Source organism: Scyliorhinus torazame, chromosome 12, assembly GCF_047496885.1.
Source record: "Scyliorhinus torazame isolate Kashiwa2021f chromosome 12, sScyTor2.1, whole genome shotgun sequence".
NCBI classification, from domain to species: domain Eukaryota; kingdom Metazoa; phylum Chordata; class Chondrichthyes; order Carcharhiniformes; family Scyliorhinidae; genus Scyliorhinus; species Scyliorhinus torazame.
Genome location: NC_092718.1, coordinates 70,220,660 through 70,237,234, shown reverse-complemented (window position 1 = coordinate 70,237,234; position 16,575 = coordinate 70,220,660). Strand labels below are relative to the sequence as shown.

The 16,575-nt window shown below is 59.3% G+C and overlaps 1 protein-coding gene across 1 annotated transcript in view; it reads right to left on the bottom strand.

The window, feature by feature from the left end:
• The window catches only part of LOC140387056 (von Willebrand factor A domain-containing protein 7-like), a 209,621-nt gene that overhangs the window by 41,845 nt on the left and 151,201 nt on the right, over positions 1-16,575 (bottom strand). The window contains exon 12 of the mRNA XM_072470067.1: positions 5,577-5,729. Within this exon, the coding sequence (XP_072326168.1) occupies positions 5,577-5,729 (153 nt within the window). The remainder of the gene's footprint in view (positions 1-5,576; positions 5,730-16,575) is intronic.

Below are 16,575 nucleotides of genomic sequence, written 5' to 3'. Positions count from 1 at the left end.
TTTTGGGTTTGGGGTTCGAGGTGTTTGGGGTTCCGGGTGTTTGGGGTTCGGTGTGTTTGGGGGTCGGGGTGTTTGTGGGTTGGGGTGTTTGGGGGTCAGGGTGTTTGGAGGTCGGTTTGTTTGGGGTTTGGGGTGTTTAGGGATCAGTGTTTTGGGGGTTCATGGTGTTTGGGATTCGGGTGTTTGGGAGGCGGGGTGTTTGGGCGTTGTGGTGTTTGGGGGTCGGGGTGTTTGGGAGGCGTGTGTTTGGGCGTTGTGGTGTTTGGGGGTCAGGGTGTTTGAGAGGCGGGTGTTTGGGTTTCGGGGTGTCTAGGGGTCGGTGTGTTTGGGGGTCGGGGTGTTTGGGGGTTGGGATGTTTGGGGGACGGGGTGGTTGCTGGGCGGAGTGTTTGGGAGGCGGGTGTTTGGGCGTTGTGGTGTTTGGGGGTCGGGGTGTTTGGGGGTTGGGATGTTTGGGGGACGGGGTGGTTGCTGGGCGGAGTGTTTGGGAGGCGGGTGTTTAGGCAATGTGGTGTTTGGGGGTCGGGGTGTTTGAGGGTTGGGGTGTTTGGGGGTCGGGTTGTTTGGGAGGCGGGTGTTTGGGCGTTGTGGTGTTTGGGGGTCAGGGTGTTTGGGAGGCGTGTGTTTGGGCGTTGTGGTGTTTGGGCGTTGTGGTGTTTGGGGGTCGGGGTGTTTGGGGTTCGGGGTGTTTGGGATTCGGGGTGTTTGGGGGTCGGTGCGTTTGGGGGTCGGTGTGTTTGGGAGGCGGGTGTTTGGGCGTTGTGGTGTTTGGGGGTCGGGGTGTTTGGGGTTCGGGGTGTTTGGGAGGCGGGTGTTTGGGCGTTGTGGTGTTTAGGGGTCGGGGAGTTTGGGTGTTGGTGTTTTGGGGGTTCGGGGTGTTTGGGATTCGGGGTGTTTAGGGGTCGGTGCGTTTGGGGGTCGGTGTGTTTGGGGGTCGGTGCGTTTGGGGGTCGGTGTGTTTGGGGGTCGGGGTGTTTGGGTGTAGGTGTTTTGGGGGTTCGGGGTGTTTGGGATTCGGGGTGTTTAGGGGTCGGTGCGTTTGGTGGTCGGTGTGTTTGGGGGTCGGGGTGTTTGAGGGTCGGTGTGTTTGGGGTTCGGGGTGTTTGGGATTCGGGGTGTTTGGGGGTCGGTGCGTTTGGGGGTCGGTGTGTTTGGGAGGCGGGTGTTTGGGCGTTGGTGTTTTGGGGGTTCGGGGTGTTTGGGATTCGGGGTGTTTAGGGGTCGGGGTGTTTGGGGGTCGGGGTGTTTGGGGTTCGGGGTGTTTGGGAGGCGGGTGTTTGGGCGTTGTGGTGTTTAGGGGTCGGGGAGTTTGGGGTTCGGGGTGTTTGGGAGGCGGGTGTTTGGGAGGCGGGTGTTTGGGCGTTGTGGTGTTTGGGGGTCGGGGTGTTTGGGGTTCGGGGTGTTTGGGGTGTTTAGGGGTCGGGGTGGTTGGGGGTCGGGGTGTTTGGGAGGCGGGTGTTTGGGCGTTGTGGTGTTTGGGGGTCGGGGTGTTTGGGGTTCGGGGTGTTTGGGTGTTGGTGTTTTGGGGGTTCGGGGTGTTTGGGATTCGGGGTGTTTAGGGGTCGGTGCGTTTGGGGGTCGGTGTGTTTGGGGGTCGGGGTGTTTGGGGTTCGGGGTGTTTAGGGGTCGGGGTGTTTGGGGGTCGGGGTGTTTGGGGGTCGGGGTGTTTGGGAGGCGGGTGTTTGGGCGTTGTGGTGTTTGGGGGTCGGGGTGTTTGGGGGTCGGGGTGTTTGGGAGGCGGGTGTTTGGGCGTTGTGGTGTTTGGGGGTCGGGGTGTTTGGGGGTCGGGGTGTTTGGGAGGCGGGTGTTTGGGCGTTGTGGTGTTTGGGGGTCGGGGTGTTTGGGGGTCGGGGTGTTTGGGAGGCGGGTGTTTGGGCGTTGTGGTGTTTGGGGGTCGGGGTGTTTGGGGGTCGGGATGTTTGGGGCTCGGGGTGTTTGGGTGTTGGTGTTTTGGGGGTTCGGGGTGTTTGGGATTCGGGGTGTTTAGGGGTCGGTGCGTTTGGGGGTCGGTGTGTTTGGGGGTCGGTGTGTTTGGGGGTCGGTGTGTTTGGGGGTCGGTGTGTTTGGGGGTCGGTGTGTTTGGGGGTCGGGGTGTTTGGGGGTCGGGGTGGTTGTGGTTTGTGGTGTTTGGGGGTCGGGGTGTTTGGGGTTCGGGGTGTTTGGGTGTTGGTGTTTTGGGGGTTCGGGGTGTTTGGGATTCGGGGTGTTTCGGGGTCGGTGCGTTTGGGGGTCGGAATGTTTGGGGTTCGGGGAGTTTGGGAGTCGGTGTGTTTAGGGTTCGGGGTGTTTGAGGTTTGGGGTGTTTGGGGTTCAGGGTGTTTGGGGATGGTGTGTTTGGGGGACGGTGTGTTTGGTGTTTGGGGGTCGGGGTGTTTGGGGGTCGGGGTGTTTGAGGTTTGGGGTGTTAGGGGTTCGGTGGGTTTGGGGTGTTTGGGGGTCGTGGTGTTTGGGGTTCGGGGTGTTTGGGGTCGGAGTGTTCGGGTGTCGGGGTGTTTGGGGGTTGGGGTGTTTGGGGGTCGGGGTGTTTGGGGGTCGGGGTGTTTGGGGGTTGGAATGTTTGGGGGTCGGGGTGTTTGCTGGGCGGAGTGTTTGGGGGTTGGGATGTTTGGGATTCGGGGTGTTGAGGGGTCGGTGTGTTTGGGAGGCATGTGTTTGGGCGTTGTGGTGTTTGTAGGGTTCGGGGTGTTTGAGGTTTGGGGTGTTTGGGGTTCGGGGTGTTTGGGGGTCGGGGTGTTTGAGGTTTGGGGTGTTAGGGGTTCGGTGGGTTTGGGGTGTTTGGGGGTCGGGGTGTTTGGGGGTCGGGGTGTTTGAGGTTTGGGGTGTTAGGGGTTCGGTGGGTTTGGGGTGTTTGGGGGTCGTGGTGTTTGGGGTTCGGGGTGTTTGGGGTCGGAGTGTTCGGGTGTTTGGGGTTCGGGGTGTTTGGGGGTCGGGGTGTTTGAGGTTTGGGGTGTTAGGGGTTCGGTGGGTTTGGGGTGTTTGGGGGTCGTGGTGTTTGGGGTTCGGGGTGTTTGGGGTCGGAGTGTTCGGGTGTTTGGGGTTCGGGGTGTTTGGGGGTCGGGGTGTTTGGGGTTCGGGGTGTTTGGGGTCGGAGTGTTTGGGTGTCAGGGTGTTTGGTGGTTGGGGTGTTTGGGATTCGGGGTGTTTGGGGGTCGGGGTGTTTGTGGGTCGGTGTGTTTGGGGGTTGGTGTGTTTCGGGGTTGGGATATTTGGGGTGCAGGGTGTTTGGGGGTCGGGGTGTTTAGGTGTCGGTGTGTTTGGGGGGTCAGGGTGTTTTGGGGTCGGGATATTTGGGGTTCGGGGTGTTTAGGGGTAGGGTGTTTAGGGGTCAGGGTGTTTGGGGGTCGGGGTATTTGGGGATCAGGGTGTTTGTGGGTCGGTGTGTTTTGGGGTCGGGGTGTTTGGGGTTCGGGGTGTTTGGGGGTCAGGGTGTTTGGGGGTCGGGGTATTTGGGGATCGGGGTGTTTGTGGGTCGGTGTGTTTTGGGGTCGGGGTATTTGGGGTTCGGGGTGTTTGGGGGTCGGGGTGTTTGGGGGTCGGGGTGTTTGGGGTTCGGGGTGTTTGGGGTCAGAGTGTTTGGGTGTCGGGGTGTTTGGGGGTCGGGGTGTTTGTGGGTCGGTGTGTTTGGGGGTCGGTGTGTTTCGGGGTTGGGATATTTGGGGTGCAGGGTGTTTGGGGGTCGGGGTGTTTAGGTGTCGGTGTGTTTGGGGGGTCAGGGTGTTTTGGGGTCGGGTATTTGGGGTTCGGGGTGTTTAGGGGTAGGGTGTTTGGGGGTCAGGGTGTTTGGGGTCGGGGTATTTGGGGATCGGGGTATTTGTGGGTCGGTGTGTTTTGGGGTCGGGGTGTTTGGGGTTCGGGGTGTTTGGGGGTCAGGGTGTTTGGGGGTCGGGGTATTTGGGGATCGGGGTGTTTGTGGGTTGGTGTGTTTTGGGGTCGGGGTATTTGGGGTTCGGGGTGTTTGGGGGTCGGGGTGTTTGGGGGTCGGGGTGTTTGAGGTTTGGGGTGTTTGGGGTTCGGTGTGTTTGGGGTTTGGGTGTTTGGGGGTCGTGGTGTTTGGGGTTTGGGATGTTTGGGGTCGGAGTGTTTGGGTGTTTGGTGGTTGGGGGGTTTGGGGGGTCAGGGTGTTTGGGGGTTGGGGTGTTTGGGGTTTGGGGAGTTTGGGTGTCAGGGTGTTTGGTGGTCAGGGTGTTTGGGGTTCGGGATGTTTGGGGTTCGGGGAGTTTGGGGTTCGGGGTGTTTGGGGTTCGGGGAGTTCGGGGTTCGGGGAGTTTGGGTGTCAGGGTGTCTGGTGGTTGGGGTGTTTGGGGGTTGGGGTGTTTGAGGTTTGGGGTGTTTGGGGTTCGGGGTGTTTGGGGGTCGGTGTGTTTGATGTTTTGGGGGTCGGGGTGTTTGGGGTTCGGGGAGTTTGGGTGTCAGGGTGTTTGGGGTGTTTGGGGTTCGGGATGTTTGGGGTTCGGGGTGTTTAGGGTTCGGGGTGTTTGAGGTTTGGGGTGTTTGGGATTCGGGGTGTTTGGGGGATGGTGTGTTTGGGGGTCGGTGTGTTTGGTGTTTGGGGGTCGGGGTGTTTGGGGGTCGGTGTGTTTGGTGGTTGGGGTGTTACGGGTTCGGTGTGTTTGGGGTTTGGGGTGTTTGGGGCATGGTGTGTTTGGGGTTCGGGGTGTTTGGGGTCGGAGTGTTCGGGTGTCGGGGTGTTTGGGGGTCGGGGTGTTTGGGGGTCGGTGTGTTTGGTGGTTGGGGTTTTAGGGGTTCGGTGTGTTTGGGGTTTGGGGTGTTTGGGGGTTGTGGTGTTTGGGGTTCGGGGTGTTTGGGGTTTGGGGTGTTTGGGGGTTGTGGTGTTTGGGGTCGGAGTGTTCTGGTGCCGGGGTGTTTGGTGGTTGGGGTGTTTGGGATTCGGGGTGTTTGGGGTCGGGGTGTTTGTGGGTCGGTGTGTTTGGGGGTCGGTGTGTTTCGGGGTTGGGATATTTGGGGTGCGGGGTGTTTGGGGGTCGGGGTGTTTAGGTGTCGGTGTGTTTGGGAGGTCAGGGTGTTTTGGGGTCGGGATATTTGGGGTTCGGGATGTTTAGGGGTCGGGTGTTTAGGGGTCAGGGTGTTTGTGGATCGGGGTATTTGGGGGTTGGGGTGTTTGGGGATCGGGGTGTTTTTGGGGCGGTGTGTTTTGGGGTCGGGGTATTTGGGGTTCGGGGTGTTTGGGGGTTAGGGTGTTTAGGGGTCAGGGTGTTTCGGGGTCTGGGTGTTTCGGGGTCGGGGTGTTTCGGGGTCGGGGTGTTTCGGGGTCGGGGTGTTTGGGGGTCAGGGTGTTTAGGGGTCGAGGTGTTTTGGGTTCGGGGTGTTTGTGGGTCGGGGTGTTTGGCGGTCGGGGTGTTTGGGGGTCTGGGTGTTTGGGGGTCGGGGTGTTTGTGGGTCAGGGTGTTTAGGGGTCGGGGTGTTTTGGGTTCGGGGTGTTTGGCGGTCGGGGTGTTTGGGGGTCTGGGTGTTTGGGGGTCGGGGTGTTTGTGGGTCAGGGTGTTTAGGGGTCGGGGTGTTTTGGGTTCGGGGTGTTTGGCGGTCGGGGTTTGTGGTGTATATTTCCTTGTACTAACCAGTGATTTTCACTGAATAATCCGAGTCAGTTGTGAATTTCAGTTTCCAGACTCCAGGATCGATTGTTGAGTGCAGCCGGATCACTTTTAAATTCCCAAACGTTTTAGTATTGGCCAAGTTTCCAGCACCATCCACAATCGACTGACTTATACCTAGAAATAAATCATACTGCCTTCAAGCAAAGTGTCGAACCGGATCAGTGTGTGTGAACCCATATCCCAATGAGAGTCAGTGGGCTGGATTCTCCGTTTCTGCAACTAAGTCTTGACACCAATGGAGAATCTGTGTCCCTTTATGACAGGAAAATTGGCGGCACACCTGCACCGAATCTGATACCGGTGAGGGGCTAGCACCGGTGCTGCCTGGAACACCGTCGAATCTCAGGAAAAACAGTGCGGGATTTGCCGGGTCTGAAATGGACATTCTCAGGGCTGACAAGCTGCTGCCGCGCTTAAACATACGCACCCAAGGCAGCACGGTGGCGCAGTGGCTAGCACTGCTGCCTCAAGACGCCGAGGTCCCAGGTTCGGTCCCGGCTCTGGGTCACTGTCCGTGTGGAGTTTGCACATTCTCCCCCTGTCTGCGGGGTTTCGCCCCCACATTCCAAAAAATGTGCAGTAGGTGGATTGGCCACGCTAAATTGCCCCTTAATTGGAAAAATTGAATTGGGTACTGTAAATTTTTTTTTTTTTAAAACATACGCACCCTACACATGCACACTGATCGGGGCCAAAAAGATGGGGTAGGTTGTGTCGGAGTGCCCATACAGCTGCTGGGTCAGTTGGGGCCAGAGGGCACTCAGGGGGGGGTCACCTATACAACCGAGGGTTAGGGTTTAAAGCAGGTATGCAGTGTATGCAGCTGTCCACCCCGCCCCTGAAAAGCGGCTTACTCGCAGGACTGGGGAGGTGCCCAGGCACCGACCCCCATTACGGCGGCCATCTTGCTGCGCGCCCACTGACCACCCACCTCGACTCCTGGTTCGACACAGTGACACCGGCTGTATGGATGCGCCCACCCCTGAACCTCACGCCCCGCCTCAGCCCGCTCTCCCCGGCATCAAACACCCCGCCCAACTAGCCGCCATCCAGCGGGGGACCACCCAGGGCCACACCTCCGGCAGCCCCCAGTGAGGGCAGTGCCAGCCAACGGTATCCCGGCAGCAGGGACGGGCGCCAGGACCGGGGGCACCGACATTGCCGGATACCGACGGGATGGGGTGCGGGAGTGGGGGAGGGATATGGGTGGGCGGGGCTCGCAATGCCAACCTGGGCCACCGTGTAGCCCTTAGAACATGCTAACATGTTGGCCTTCCATGCCTGCAGACAATGGCATTTGGTGGTCAACCAGCAATGCTGGCCGCCGTGGCAATGCTCTCCGTGCGGAGAGGAGGGGGAAGCTGCAGCAGTGGAGTGGGCATAGCGGAGTGGGCAGCTGTAGAGCAGGCAGCAGCGGAACAGCCAGCAGAGGAGCGGGCTGCAGAGGAGCAGGCTGGAGAGGAGCGGGCTGCAGAGGAGCGGGCTGGAGAGGAGCGGGCTGGAGAGGAGCGGGCTGCAGAGGGGCGGGCTGGAGAGGAGCGGGCTGCAGAGGAACGGGCTGCAGAGGAGCGGGCTGGAGAGGAGCAGGCTGGAGAGGAGCGGGCTGCAGAGGAGCGGGCTGGAGAGGAGCGGGCTGGAGAGGAGCGGGCTGCAGAGGGGCGGGCTGGAGAGGAGCGGGCTGCAGAGGAGCGGGCTGCAGAGGAGCGGGCTGGAGAGGAGCGGGCTGGAGAGGAGCGGGCTGCAGAGGGGCGGGCTGGAGAGGAGCGGGCTGCAGAGGGGCGGGCTGGAGAGGAGCAGGCTGCAGAGGAGCGGGCTGGAGAGGAGCGGGCTGCAGAGGGGCGGGCTGGAGAGGAGCGGGCTGCAGAGGAGCGGGCTGGAGAGGAGCAGGCTGGAGAGGAGCGGGCTGCAGAGGAGCGGGCTGGAGAGGAGCAGACTGCAGAGGAGCAGGCTGGAGAGGAGCAGGCTGCAGAGGAGCAGGGGTATGGGGGGAGGACACCCGCTCCTGATGGCCGCCCTGAACTTCTACGCGACGGGGTCCTTCCAGTCGCCGAGTGAGGACCTGGCCGTGATCTCACAGACTTCGGTGCATAGGTGCATCCGCGCCATCACAGATGCCCTATATGCCCAGGCGGATCATTACAGCTGGTTTAGCACACTGGGCTAAATAGCTGGCTTTGAAAGCAGACCAAGGCAGGCCAGCAGCACGGTTCAATTCCCGTACCAGCCTCCCCGAACAGGCGCCGGAATGTGGCGCCTATGGGCTTTTCACAGTAACTTTGTTTGAAGCCTACTTGTGACAATAAGCAATTTTCATTCATTCATTCATTCATAAGGCCAGGAAGTTAAACACCAGTTAAGCTGGCATGGGTGCAGGGCACAGTTGAGTGAGAGGTGCGAGGGCACAGACTGTGTAGATTCCTCCACAATAAACACCTGTTACCGCCGTTGAAACCTGCCTCGGTGCTCAGTCTGCTGGGTGTGGGGATGGCCTGGTCCGGGCTGTCCGGAGGGGGGAGACCAGTGCAGGCCCTGTGGGAAGACCATGCCCAGACTGTCCCCAGCACCCTCACCCCAGCGATTCGACGGGACCGTGTGATGGACTGGCCAGCTCGCATGCAGGAATCACCCAGGTGGAAGGTGCTACTGTGGGCATGAGTCAGACATTGTCATATGATATGGAGCACCAGAGCCTGTTAGGGGAGGCTGGTACGGGAATTGAACCGTGCTGCTGGCCTGCCTTGGTCTGCTTTCAAAGCCAGCGATTTAGCCCCAGTGTGCTAAAACAGCCCCAACGGGGCCCTAACACTATGCGTTGGTGGTTCCCCAGATGGTACAGCAGAAGTGGAGGCGGCCTGCTGTGACTCCTGCCCTGCGACAAGGGTCCCCGTTGGCGCAAGTCTCCTGGGGCGACCTGGCCTGGATGGGCCTGGCCGCAGCTCGGGTGTCCCAGGGCTATGGTGCCACCCTGTTCTACCCGCTGCGCAACAGATGCACCAGGGACAGGAGGGTGTGGGGGGGATGGTATCTGAGGTACTGCGGTGTTCCGGAACCTCCCCTACGGGAGTCACCAGCTCAGGCCCCATCGCCTCCTCTTCCCTCGGGGTGCCCGATGGCCCCGGGCTACTCCATGGGACGGGGGTGCGAGCGGAGCCATCCCCTGAGGGCCCCCCGCCACCTGTTGCTGCCAGTCCTGGAGCCAAGCTCTGGTCTCGACAAGGGTCTGCACGTTCGCGGCCATGGAGCACAGGGAGTGGACCATCTCTGTCTGGTACTGCACCACATCACATTGTGACTGTGCCACCATCCTGAGGGTCTGTGCCACATCAGCCAGTGACTGGGTCACCTTGCCCTGGGACTGAACCACCACCCTCTGGAATGGGGCGTGCCTGCCCAATGTCTGTGCAACGCTGTACAGCGCCTGGGCAATGCCGCTGACGTTCCCAGCCATGGCTGTGACTGGGCCATGCTGAGGGGGGCTGCTGCAAAGTTCAGGTGGCTGCCTGTGAGAGGGCAGCCCTGTCCTGGGCCTCGGTCCCCGCCTGCACAGAATGCCCCAGGCCTTGGACACGCTGACCCATATCCGACACCGTTGGCCCCAATGCCTCCATCGCGAACTCCACCCGCGTGCTGTTGGACTGGGTGGAATGCATGACTGGCATCACCCCCTGCTCCTGCACGTGGATGGACTCCTCCACCTGCGCCTGCAGGTGCTGGAAGCCGGCCGTCATCCCCTCTTGCTGTCCCTGGGCCTCTGACTGCATCTCCACTGTGGCTGGGACTGGATGTTCCAGGAGCCCGGGACCCGTCTGGTCGGCAGCTGGCTGCTGGGGCTGGGCTGCCCTCTGACCGTCTGGCCCCTCGGCTGCTCCTACCTCCACCTGCTGTGCTGGATGTGATGTGTGGTGCGCAGCAGATAGTGTCCCAGGAGCCTCTTCACTAATGTGCCCAACCGAGGGGATAGTCTCTGGGATGGTGGAGGGTGTTGGAGACAGCAGTGACGGAAAGTCCGTGTCCTCCTCCGACCCGAGCTCCGGGGTCTCCTAGTCTCGGGCGGAGGGCTGGTGTCCGGGCTGCTCTCCCCGCCAGTGCTCGGCTGTCTGGGGGGGCACCGGCTCTGGCACTGGCTGGGGCGAGGGGCTCCGGATGGATCAACACTATCTTCGGCAGGTCCTGTAGGACACAAGACGGCATGTATGGTTAGAGAGCGGGCAGAGGGGCGGGGGGAGGGGGGGAGGCTAAGGGGTGTGTGGGCTGACGGATGTGTGGATTGCGGGCGAGGGGGGTGTTTGTTCTAACATGTGTCATGGGGATGCGCAACTAAGCAGAGGGTCTCACTTCCTCGCCTGCCACCGAAATCCACCTCGGCAACCTCCCTTTCCTCCGGGTCGCCGACCACATCCAGTGCCCTCTGCATCCGGTCTTCTCCCACTCCCAGCAGTTGTGTGCGGCCTTCTCCTGAGGGGGTGGGGGCGCAAACACAAACAACACCGTTAGACAGTCTGACGCATGCAGCCCAGGGGTTGGGTAGATGATGGCCTCAGTGGCCAGGGCACCCAGCCATGGCGACTGTCATAGGTGCTGGCAGGTGGGGCAGGTTGGGGGTTTGGCCATCCCCCGGGGGTGAGGGGCCGGGTTACGGGTGTGTGTGGGGGGCGGGGTTAGTGCCAGGGGCATGGAGCAGCCAACTCACCGGGGACGCCCTGAGGAGGTCGTGGAGTTTTGTCTGGTACCTGGCGGCCATCCTCCTGGGCTGGGGTACAGGATCACCTGCCTCTCCTCCACGGCGTCCAGGAGGGTGTCCAGCTCAGCGTCCCTGGACCGTGGCACTGCTCCTCCAGCCACCTTGCTGACTGGGACGGTGTGTCTGTGGGGGGATGGATCGGTTAAGTGTGGCTGTGGCGTGTGAGCCCCATGTGCGCCAATCATGGGCGCGGTGAGTCGGGCACCGTTTTCCATGGAATTAGTTGTGTTCCACGTGCCGATGGTGCGAGCCCATTTAGAGTAGCTGAATCGGTGCCGCAGGTGCGCTGTGTTTTTTGTCGCAAAACACCACAGTCCCCACGCCAGCATCGGCACTCAGTCTCAAAATCGGAGAATCCAGCCCAGTGTGTGTGGAACCCGTACCCCAGTGAGAGTCAGTGTGTGTGGAACCCATACCCCAGTGAGAGTCAGTGTGTGTGGAACCCGTACCCCAGTGAGAGTCAGTGTGTGTGGAACCCGTACCCCAGTGAGAGTCAGTGTGTGTGGAACCCGTACCCCAGTGAGAGTCAGTGTGTGTGGAACCCGTACCCCAGTGAGAGTCAGTGTGTGTGGAACCCATACCCCAGTGAGAGTCAGTGTGTGTGGAACCAGTACCCCAGTGAGAGTCAGTGTGTGTGGAACCCGTACCCCAGTGAGAGTCAATGTGTGTGGAACCCGTACCCCAGTGAGAGTCAATGTGTGTGGAACCCGTACCCCAGTGAGAGTCAGTGTGTGTGGAACCCGTACCCCAGTGAGAGTCAGTGTGTGGGGAACCCCTACCCCAGAGAGAGTCAGTGTGTGTGGAATCCGTACCCAGTGAGAGTCAGTGTGTGTGGAACCCGTACCCCAGTGAGAGTCAGTGTGTGTGGAACTCATACCCCAGTGAGAGTCAGTGTGTGTGGAACTCATACCCCAGTGAGAGTCAGTGTGTGTGGAACCAGTACCCCAGTGAGAGTCAGTGTGTGTGGAACCCGTACCCCAGTGAGAGTCAGTGTGTGTGGAACCCGTACCCCAGTGAGAGTCAATGTGTGTGGAACCCGTACCCCAGTGAGAGTCAGTGTGTGTGGAACCTGCACCCCAGTGAGAATCAGTGTGTGTGGAACCCGTACCCCAGTGAGAGTCAGTGTGTGTGGAACCCGTACCCCAGTGAGAGTCAGTGTGTGGGGAACCCCTACCCCAGAGAGAGTCAGTGTGTGTGGAACCCGTACCCCAGAGAGAGTCAGTGTGTGGTGAACCCCTACCCCAGAGAGAGTCAGTGTGTGTGGAACCCGTACCCCAGTGAGAGTCAGTGTGTGTGGAACCCGTACCCCAGTGAGAGTCAGTGTGTGGGGAACCCCTACCCCAGAGAGAGTCAGTGTGTGTGGAACCCGTACCCCAGTGAGAGTCAGTGTGTGTGGAACCCGTACCCCAGTGAGAGTCAGTGTGTGTGGAACCCGTACCCCAGTGAGAGTCAGTGTGTGTGGAACCTGTACCCCAATGAGAGTCAGTGTGTGGAACCCGTACCCCAGTGAGAGTCAGTGTGTATGGAACCAGTACCCCAGTGAGAGTCAGTGTGTGTGGAACCCGTACCCCAGTGAGAGTCAGTGTGTGGAACCCGTACCCCAGAGAGAGTCAGTGTGTGTGGAACCCGTACCCCAGTGAGAGTCAGTGTGTGTGGAGCCCGTACCCCAGTGAGAGTCAGTGTGTGTGGAACCCGTACCCCAGTGAGAGTCAGTGTGTGTGGAACCCGTACCCCAGTGAGAGACAGTGTGTGTGGAACCCGTACCCCAGTGAGAGTCAGTGTGTGTGGAACCCGTACCCCAGTGAGAGTCAGTGTGTGTGGAACCCATACCCCAGTGAGAGTCAGTGTGTGTGGAACCTGTACCCCAGTGAGAGTCAGTGTGTGGAACCCGTACCCCAGTGAGAGTCAGTGTGTGTCGAACCCATACCCCAGTGAGAGTCAGTGTGTGTGGAACCCGTACCCCAGTGAGAGTCAGTGTGTGGAACCCGTACCCCAGAGAGAGTCAGTGTGTGTGGAACCCGTACCCCAGTGAGAGTCAGTGTGTGTGGAGCCCGTACCCCAGTGAGAGTCAGTGTGTGTGGAACCCGTACCCCAGTGAGAGTCAGTGTGTGTGGAACCCATACCCCAGTGAGAGTCAGTGTGTGTGGAGCCCGTACCCCAGTGAGAGTCAATGTGTGTGGAACAGTACCCCAGTGAGAGTCAGTGTGTGTGGAACCAGTACCCCAGTGAGAGTCAGTCTGTGTGGAGCCCGTACCCCAGTGAGAGTCAGTCTGTGTGGAACCCGTACCCCAGTGAGAGTCAGTGTGTGTGGAACCCGTACCCCAGTGAGAGTCAGTGTGTGTGGATCCTGTACCCCAGTGAGAATCAGTATGTCTGGAACCCGTACCCCAGCGAGAGTCAGTGTGTGTGGAACCCGCACCCCAGCGAGAGTCAGTGTGTGTGGAACCCGTACCCCAGTGAGAGTCAGTCTGTATGGAACCCGTACCCCAGTGAGAGTCAGTGTGTGTGGAACCCGTACCCCAGTGAGAGTCAGTGTGTGTGGAACCCGTACCCCAGTGAGAGTAAGTGTGAGTGGAACCCATGCCCCAATGAGAGTCAGTGTGTGTGGAACCCGTACCCCAGTGAGAATCAGTATGTCTGGAACCCGTACCCCAGTGAGAATCAGTATGTCTGGAACCCGTACCCCAGCGAGAGTCAGTGTGTGTGGAACTCGTACCCCAGTGAGAATCAGTATGTCTGGAACCCGTACCCCAGCGAGAGTCAGTGTGTGTGGAACTGTACCCCAGTGAGAGTCAATGTGTGTGGAACCCATACCCCAATGAGAGTCAGTATGTGTGGAACCTGTACCCCAGTGAGAGTCAGTGTGTGTGGAACCTGTACCCCAGTGAGAGTCAGTGTGTGGAACCCGTACCCCAGTGAGAGTCAGTGTGTGTCGAACCCATACCCCAGTGAGAGTCAGTGTGTGTGGAACCCGTACCCCAGTGAGAGTCAGTGTGTGGAACCCGTACCCCAGAGAGAGTCAGTGTGTGTGGAACCCGTACCCCAGTGAGAGTCAGTGTGTGTGGAGCCCGTACCCCAGTGAGAGTCAGTGTGTGTGGAACCCGTACCCCAGTGAGAGTCAGTGTGTGTGGAACCCGTACCCCAGAGAGACTCAGTGTGTGTGGAACCCGTACCCCAGTGAGAGTCAGTGTGTGTGGAACCCATACCCCAGTGAGAGTCAGTGTGTGTGGAGCCCGTACCCCAGTGAGAGTCAATGTGTGTGGAACAGTACCCCAGTGAGAGTCAGTGTGTGTGGAACCAGTACCCCAGTGAGAGTCAGTCTGTGTGGAGCCCGTACCCCAGTGAGAGTCAGTCTGTGTGGAACCCGTACCCCAGTGAGAGTCAGTGTGTGTGGAACCCGTACCCCAGTGAGAGTCAGTGTGTGTGGATCCTGTACCCCAGTGAGAATCAGTATGTCTGGAACCCGTACCCCAGCGAGAGTCAGTGTGTGTGGAACCCGCACCCCAGCGAGAGTCAGTGTGTGTGGAACCCGTACCCCAGTGAGAGTCAGTCTGTATGGAACCCGTACCCCAGTGAGAGTCAGTGTGTGTGGAACCCGTACCCCAGTGAGAGTCAGTGTGTGTGGAACCCGTACCCCAGTGAGAGTAAGTGTGAGTGGAACCCATGCCCCAATGAGAGTCAGTGTGTGTGGAACCCGTACCCCAGTGAGAATCAGTATGTCTGGAACCCGTACCCCAGTGAGAATCAGTATGTCTGGAACCCGTACCCCAGCGAGAGTCAGTGTGTGTGGAACCCGTACCCCAGTGAGAATCAGTATGTCTGGAACCCGTACCCCAGCGAGAGTCAGTGTGTGTGGAACTGTACCCCAGTGAGAGTCAATGTGTGTGGAACCCATACCCCAATGAGAGTCAGTATGTGTGGAACCTGTACCCCAGTGAGAGTCAGTGTGTGTGGAACCTGTACCTCAGTGAGAGTCAGTGTGTGTGGAACCCATACCCCAGCGTTAGTCAGTGTGTGTGGAACCCATACCCCAGTGAGAGTCAGAGTGTGTGGAACCTGTACCTCAGTGAGAGTCAGTGTGTGTGAAACCCGTACCCCAGTGAGAGTCAGTATGTGTGGAACCTGTACCTCAGTGAGAGTCAGTGTGTGTGGAACTTGTACTCCAGAGAGTGTCAGTGTTTGTGGAACCCGTACCCCAGTGATAGTCAGTGTGTGTGGAACCCTTACCCCAGTGAGTGTCAGTGTGTGTGGAACCCATACCCCAGTGAGGGTCAGTGTGCGTGGAACCTGTACCCCAGTGAGAGTCAGTGTGTGGAACCCGTACCCCAGTGAGAGTCAGTGTGTGGAACCCGTACCCCAGAGAGAGTCAGTGTGTGTGGAACCCGTACCCCAGTGAGAGTCAGTGTGTGTGGAGCCCGTACCCCAGTGAGAGTAAGTGTGTGTGGAACCCGTACCCCAGTGAGAGTCAGTGTGTGTGGAACCCGTACCCCAGTGAGAGTAAGTGTGTGTGGAACCCGTACCCCAGTGAGAGTCAGTGTGTGTGGAACCAGTACCCCAGTGAGAGTCAGTGTGTGTGGAACCCATACCCCAGTGAGAGTCAGTGTGTGTGGAACCTGTACCCCAGTGAGAGTCAGTGTGTGGAACCCGTACCCCAGTGAGAGTCAGTGTGTGTGGAACCCGTACCCCAGTGAGAGTCAGTGTGTGTGGAACCCGTACCCCAGTGAGAGTTAGTGTGTGGAACCCGTACCCCAGAGAGAGTCAGTGTGTGGGGAACCCGTAACCCAGTGAGAGTCAGTGTGTGTGGAGCCCGTACCCCAGTGAGAGTCAGTGTGTGTGGAACCCGTACCCCAGTGAGAGTCAGTGTGTGTGGAACCTGTACCCCAGTGAGAGTCAGTGTGTGTGGAACCCATACCCCAGTGAGAGTCAGTGTGTGTGGAGCCCGTACCCCAGTGAGAGTCAATGTGTGTGGAACAGTACCCCAGTGAGAGTCAGTGTGTGTGGAACCAGTACCCCAGTGAGAGTCAGTCTGTGTGGAGCCCGTACCCCAGTGAGAGTCAGTCTGTGTGGAACCCGTACCCCAGTGAGAGTCAGTGTGTGTGGAACCCGTACTCCAGTGAGAGTCAGTGTGTGTGGATCCTGTACCCCAGTGAGAATCAGTATGTCTGGAACCCGTACCCCAGCGAGAGTCAGTGGGTGTGGAACCCGTACCCCAGTGAGAGTCAGTCTGTGTGGAACCCGTACCCCAGTGAGAGTCAGTGTGTGTGGAACCCGTACCCCAGTGAGAGTTAGTGTGTGTGGAACCCGTACCCCAGTGAGAGTAAGTGTGAGTGGAACCCATGCCCCAATGAGAGTCAGTGTGTGTGGAACCCGTACCCCAGTGAGAATCAGTATGTCTGGAACCCGTACCCCAGCGAGAGTCAGTGTGTGTGGAACCCGTACCCCAGTGAGAATCAGTATGTCTGGAACCCGTACCCCAGCGAGAGTCAGTGTGTGTGGAACTGTACCCCAGTGAGAGTCAATGTGTGTGGAACCCGTACCCCAAAGAGAGTCAGTATGTGTGGAACCTGTACCCCAGTGAGAGTCAGTGTGTGTGGAACCTGTGCCTCAGTGAGAGTCAGTGTGTGTGGAACCCATACCCCAGTGAGAGTCAGTGTGTGTGGAACCCGTACCCCTGTGAGAGTCAGTGTGTGGAACCCATACCCCAGTGAGAGTCAGTGTGTGTGGAACCCGTACCCCAGCGACAGTCAGTGTGTGTGGAACCCGTACCCCAGTGAGAGTCAGTGTGTGGAACCCATACCCCAGTGAGAGTCAGTGTGTGTGGAACCTGTACCTCAGTGAGAGTCAGTGTGTGTGAAACCCGCACCCCAGTGAGAGTCAGTATGTGTGGAACCTGTACCCCAGTGAGAGTCAGTGTGTGTGAAACCCGCACCCCAGTGAGAGTCAGTTTGTGTGGAACCCGTTCCCCAATGAGAGTCAGTGTGTGTGGAACCCGTACCCCAGTGAGAGTCAGTGTGTGTGGAGCCCGTACCCCAGTGAGAGTCAATGTGTGTGGAACCTGTACCTCAGTGAGAGTCAGTGTGTGTGGAACTTGTACTCCAGAGAGTGTCAGTGTGTGTGGAACCCGTACCCCAGCGATAGTCAGTGTGTGTGGAACCCGTACCCCAGTGAGTGTCAGTGTGTGTGGAACCCATACCCCAGTGAGGGTCAGTGTGCGTGGAA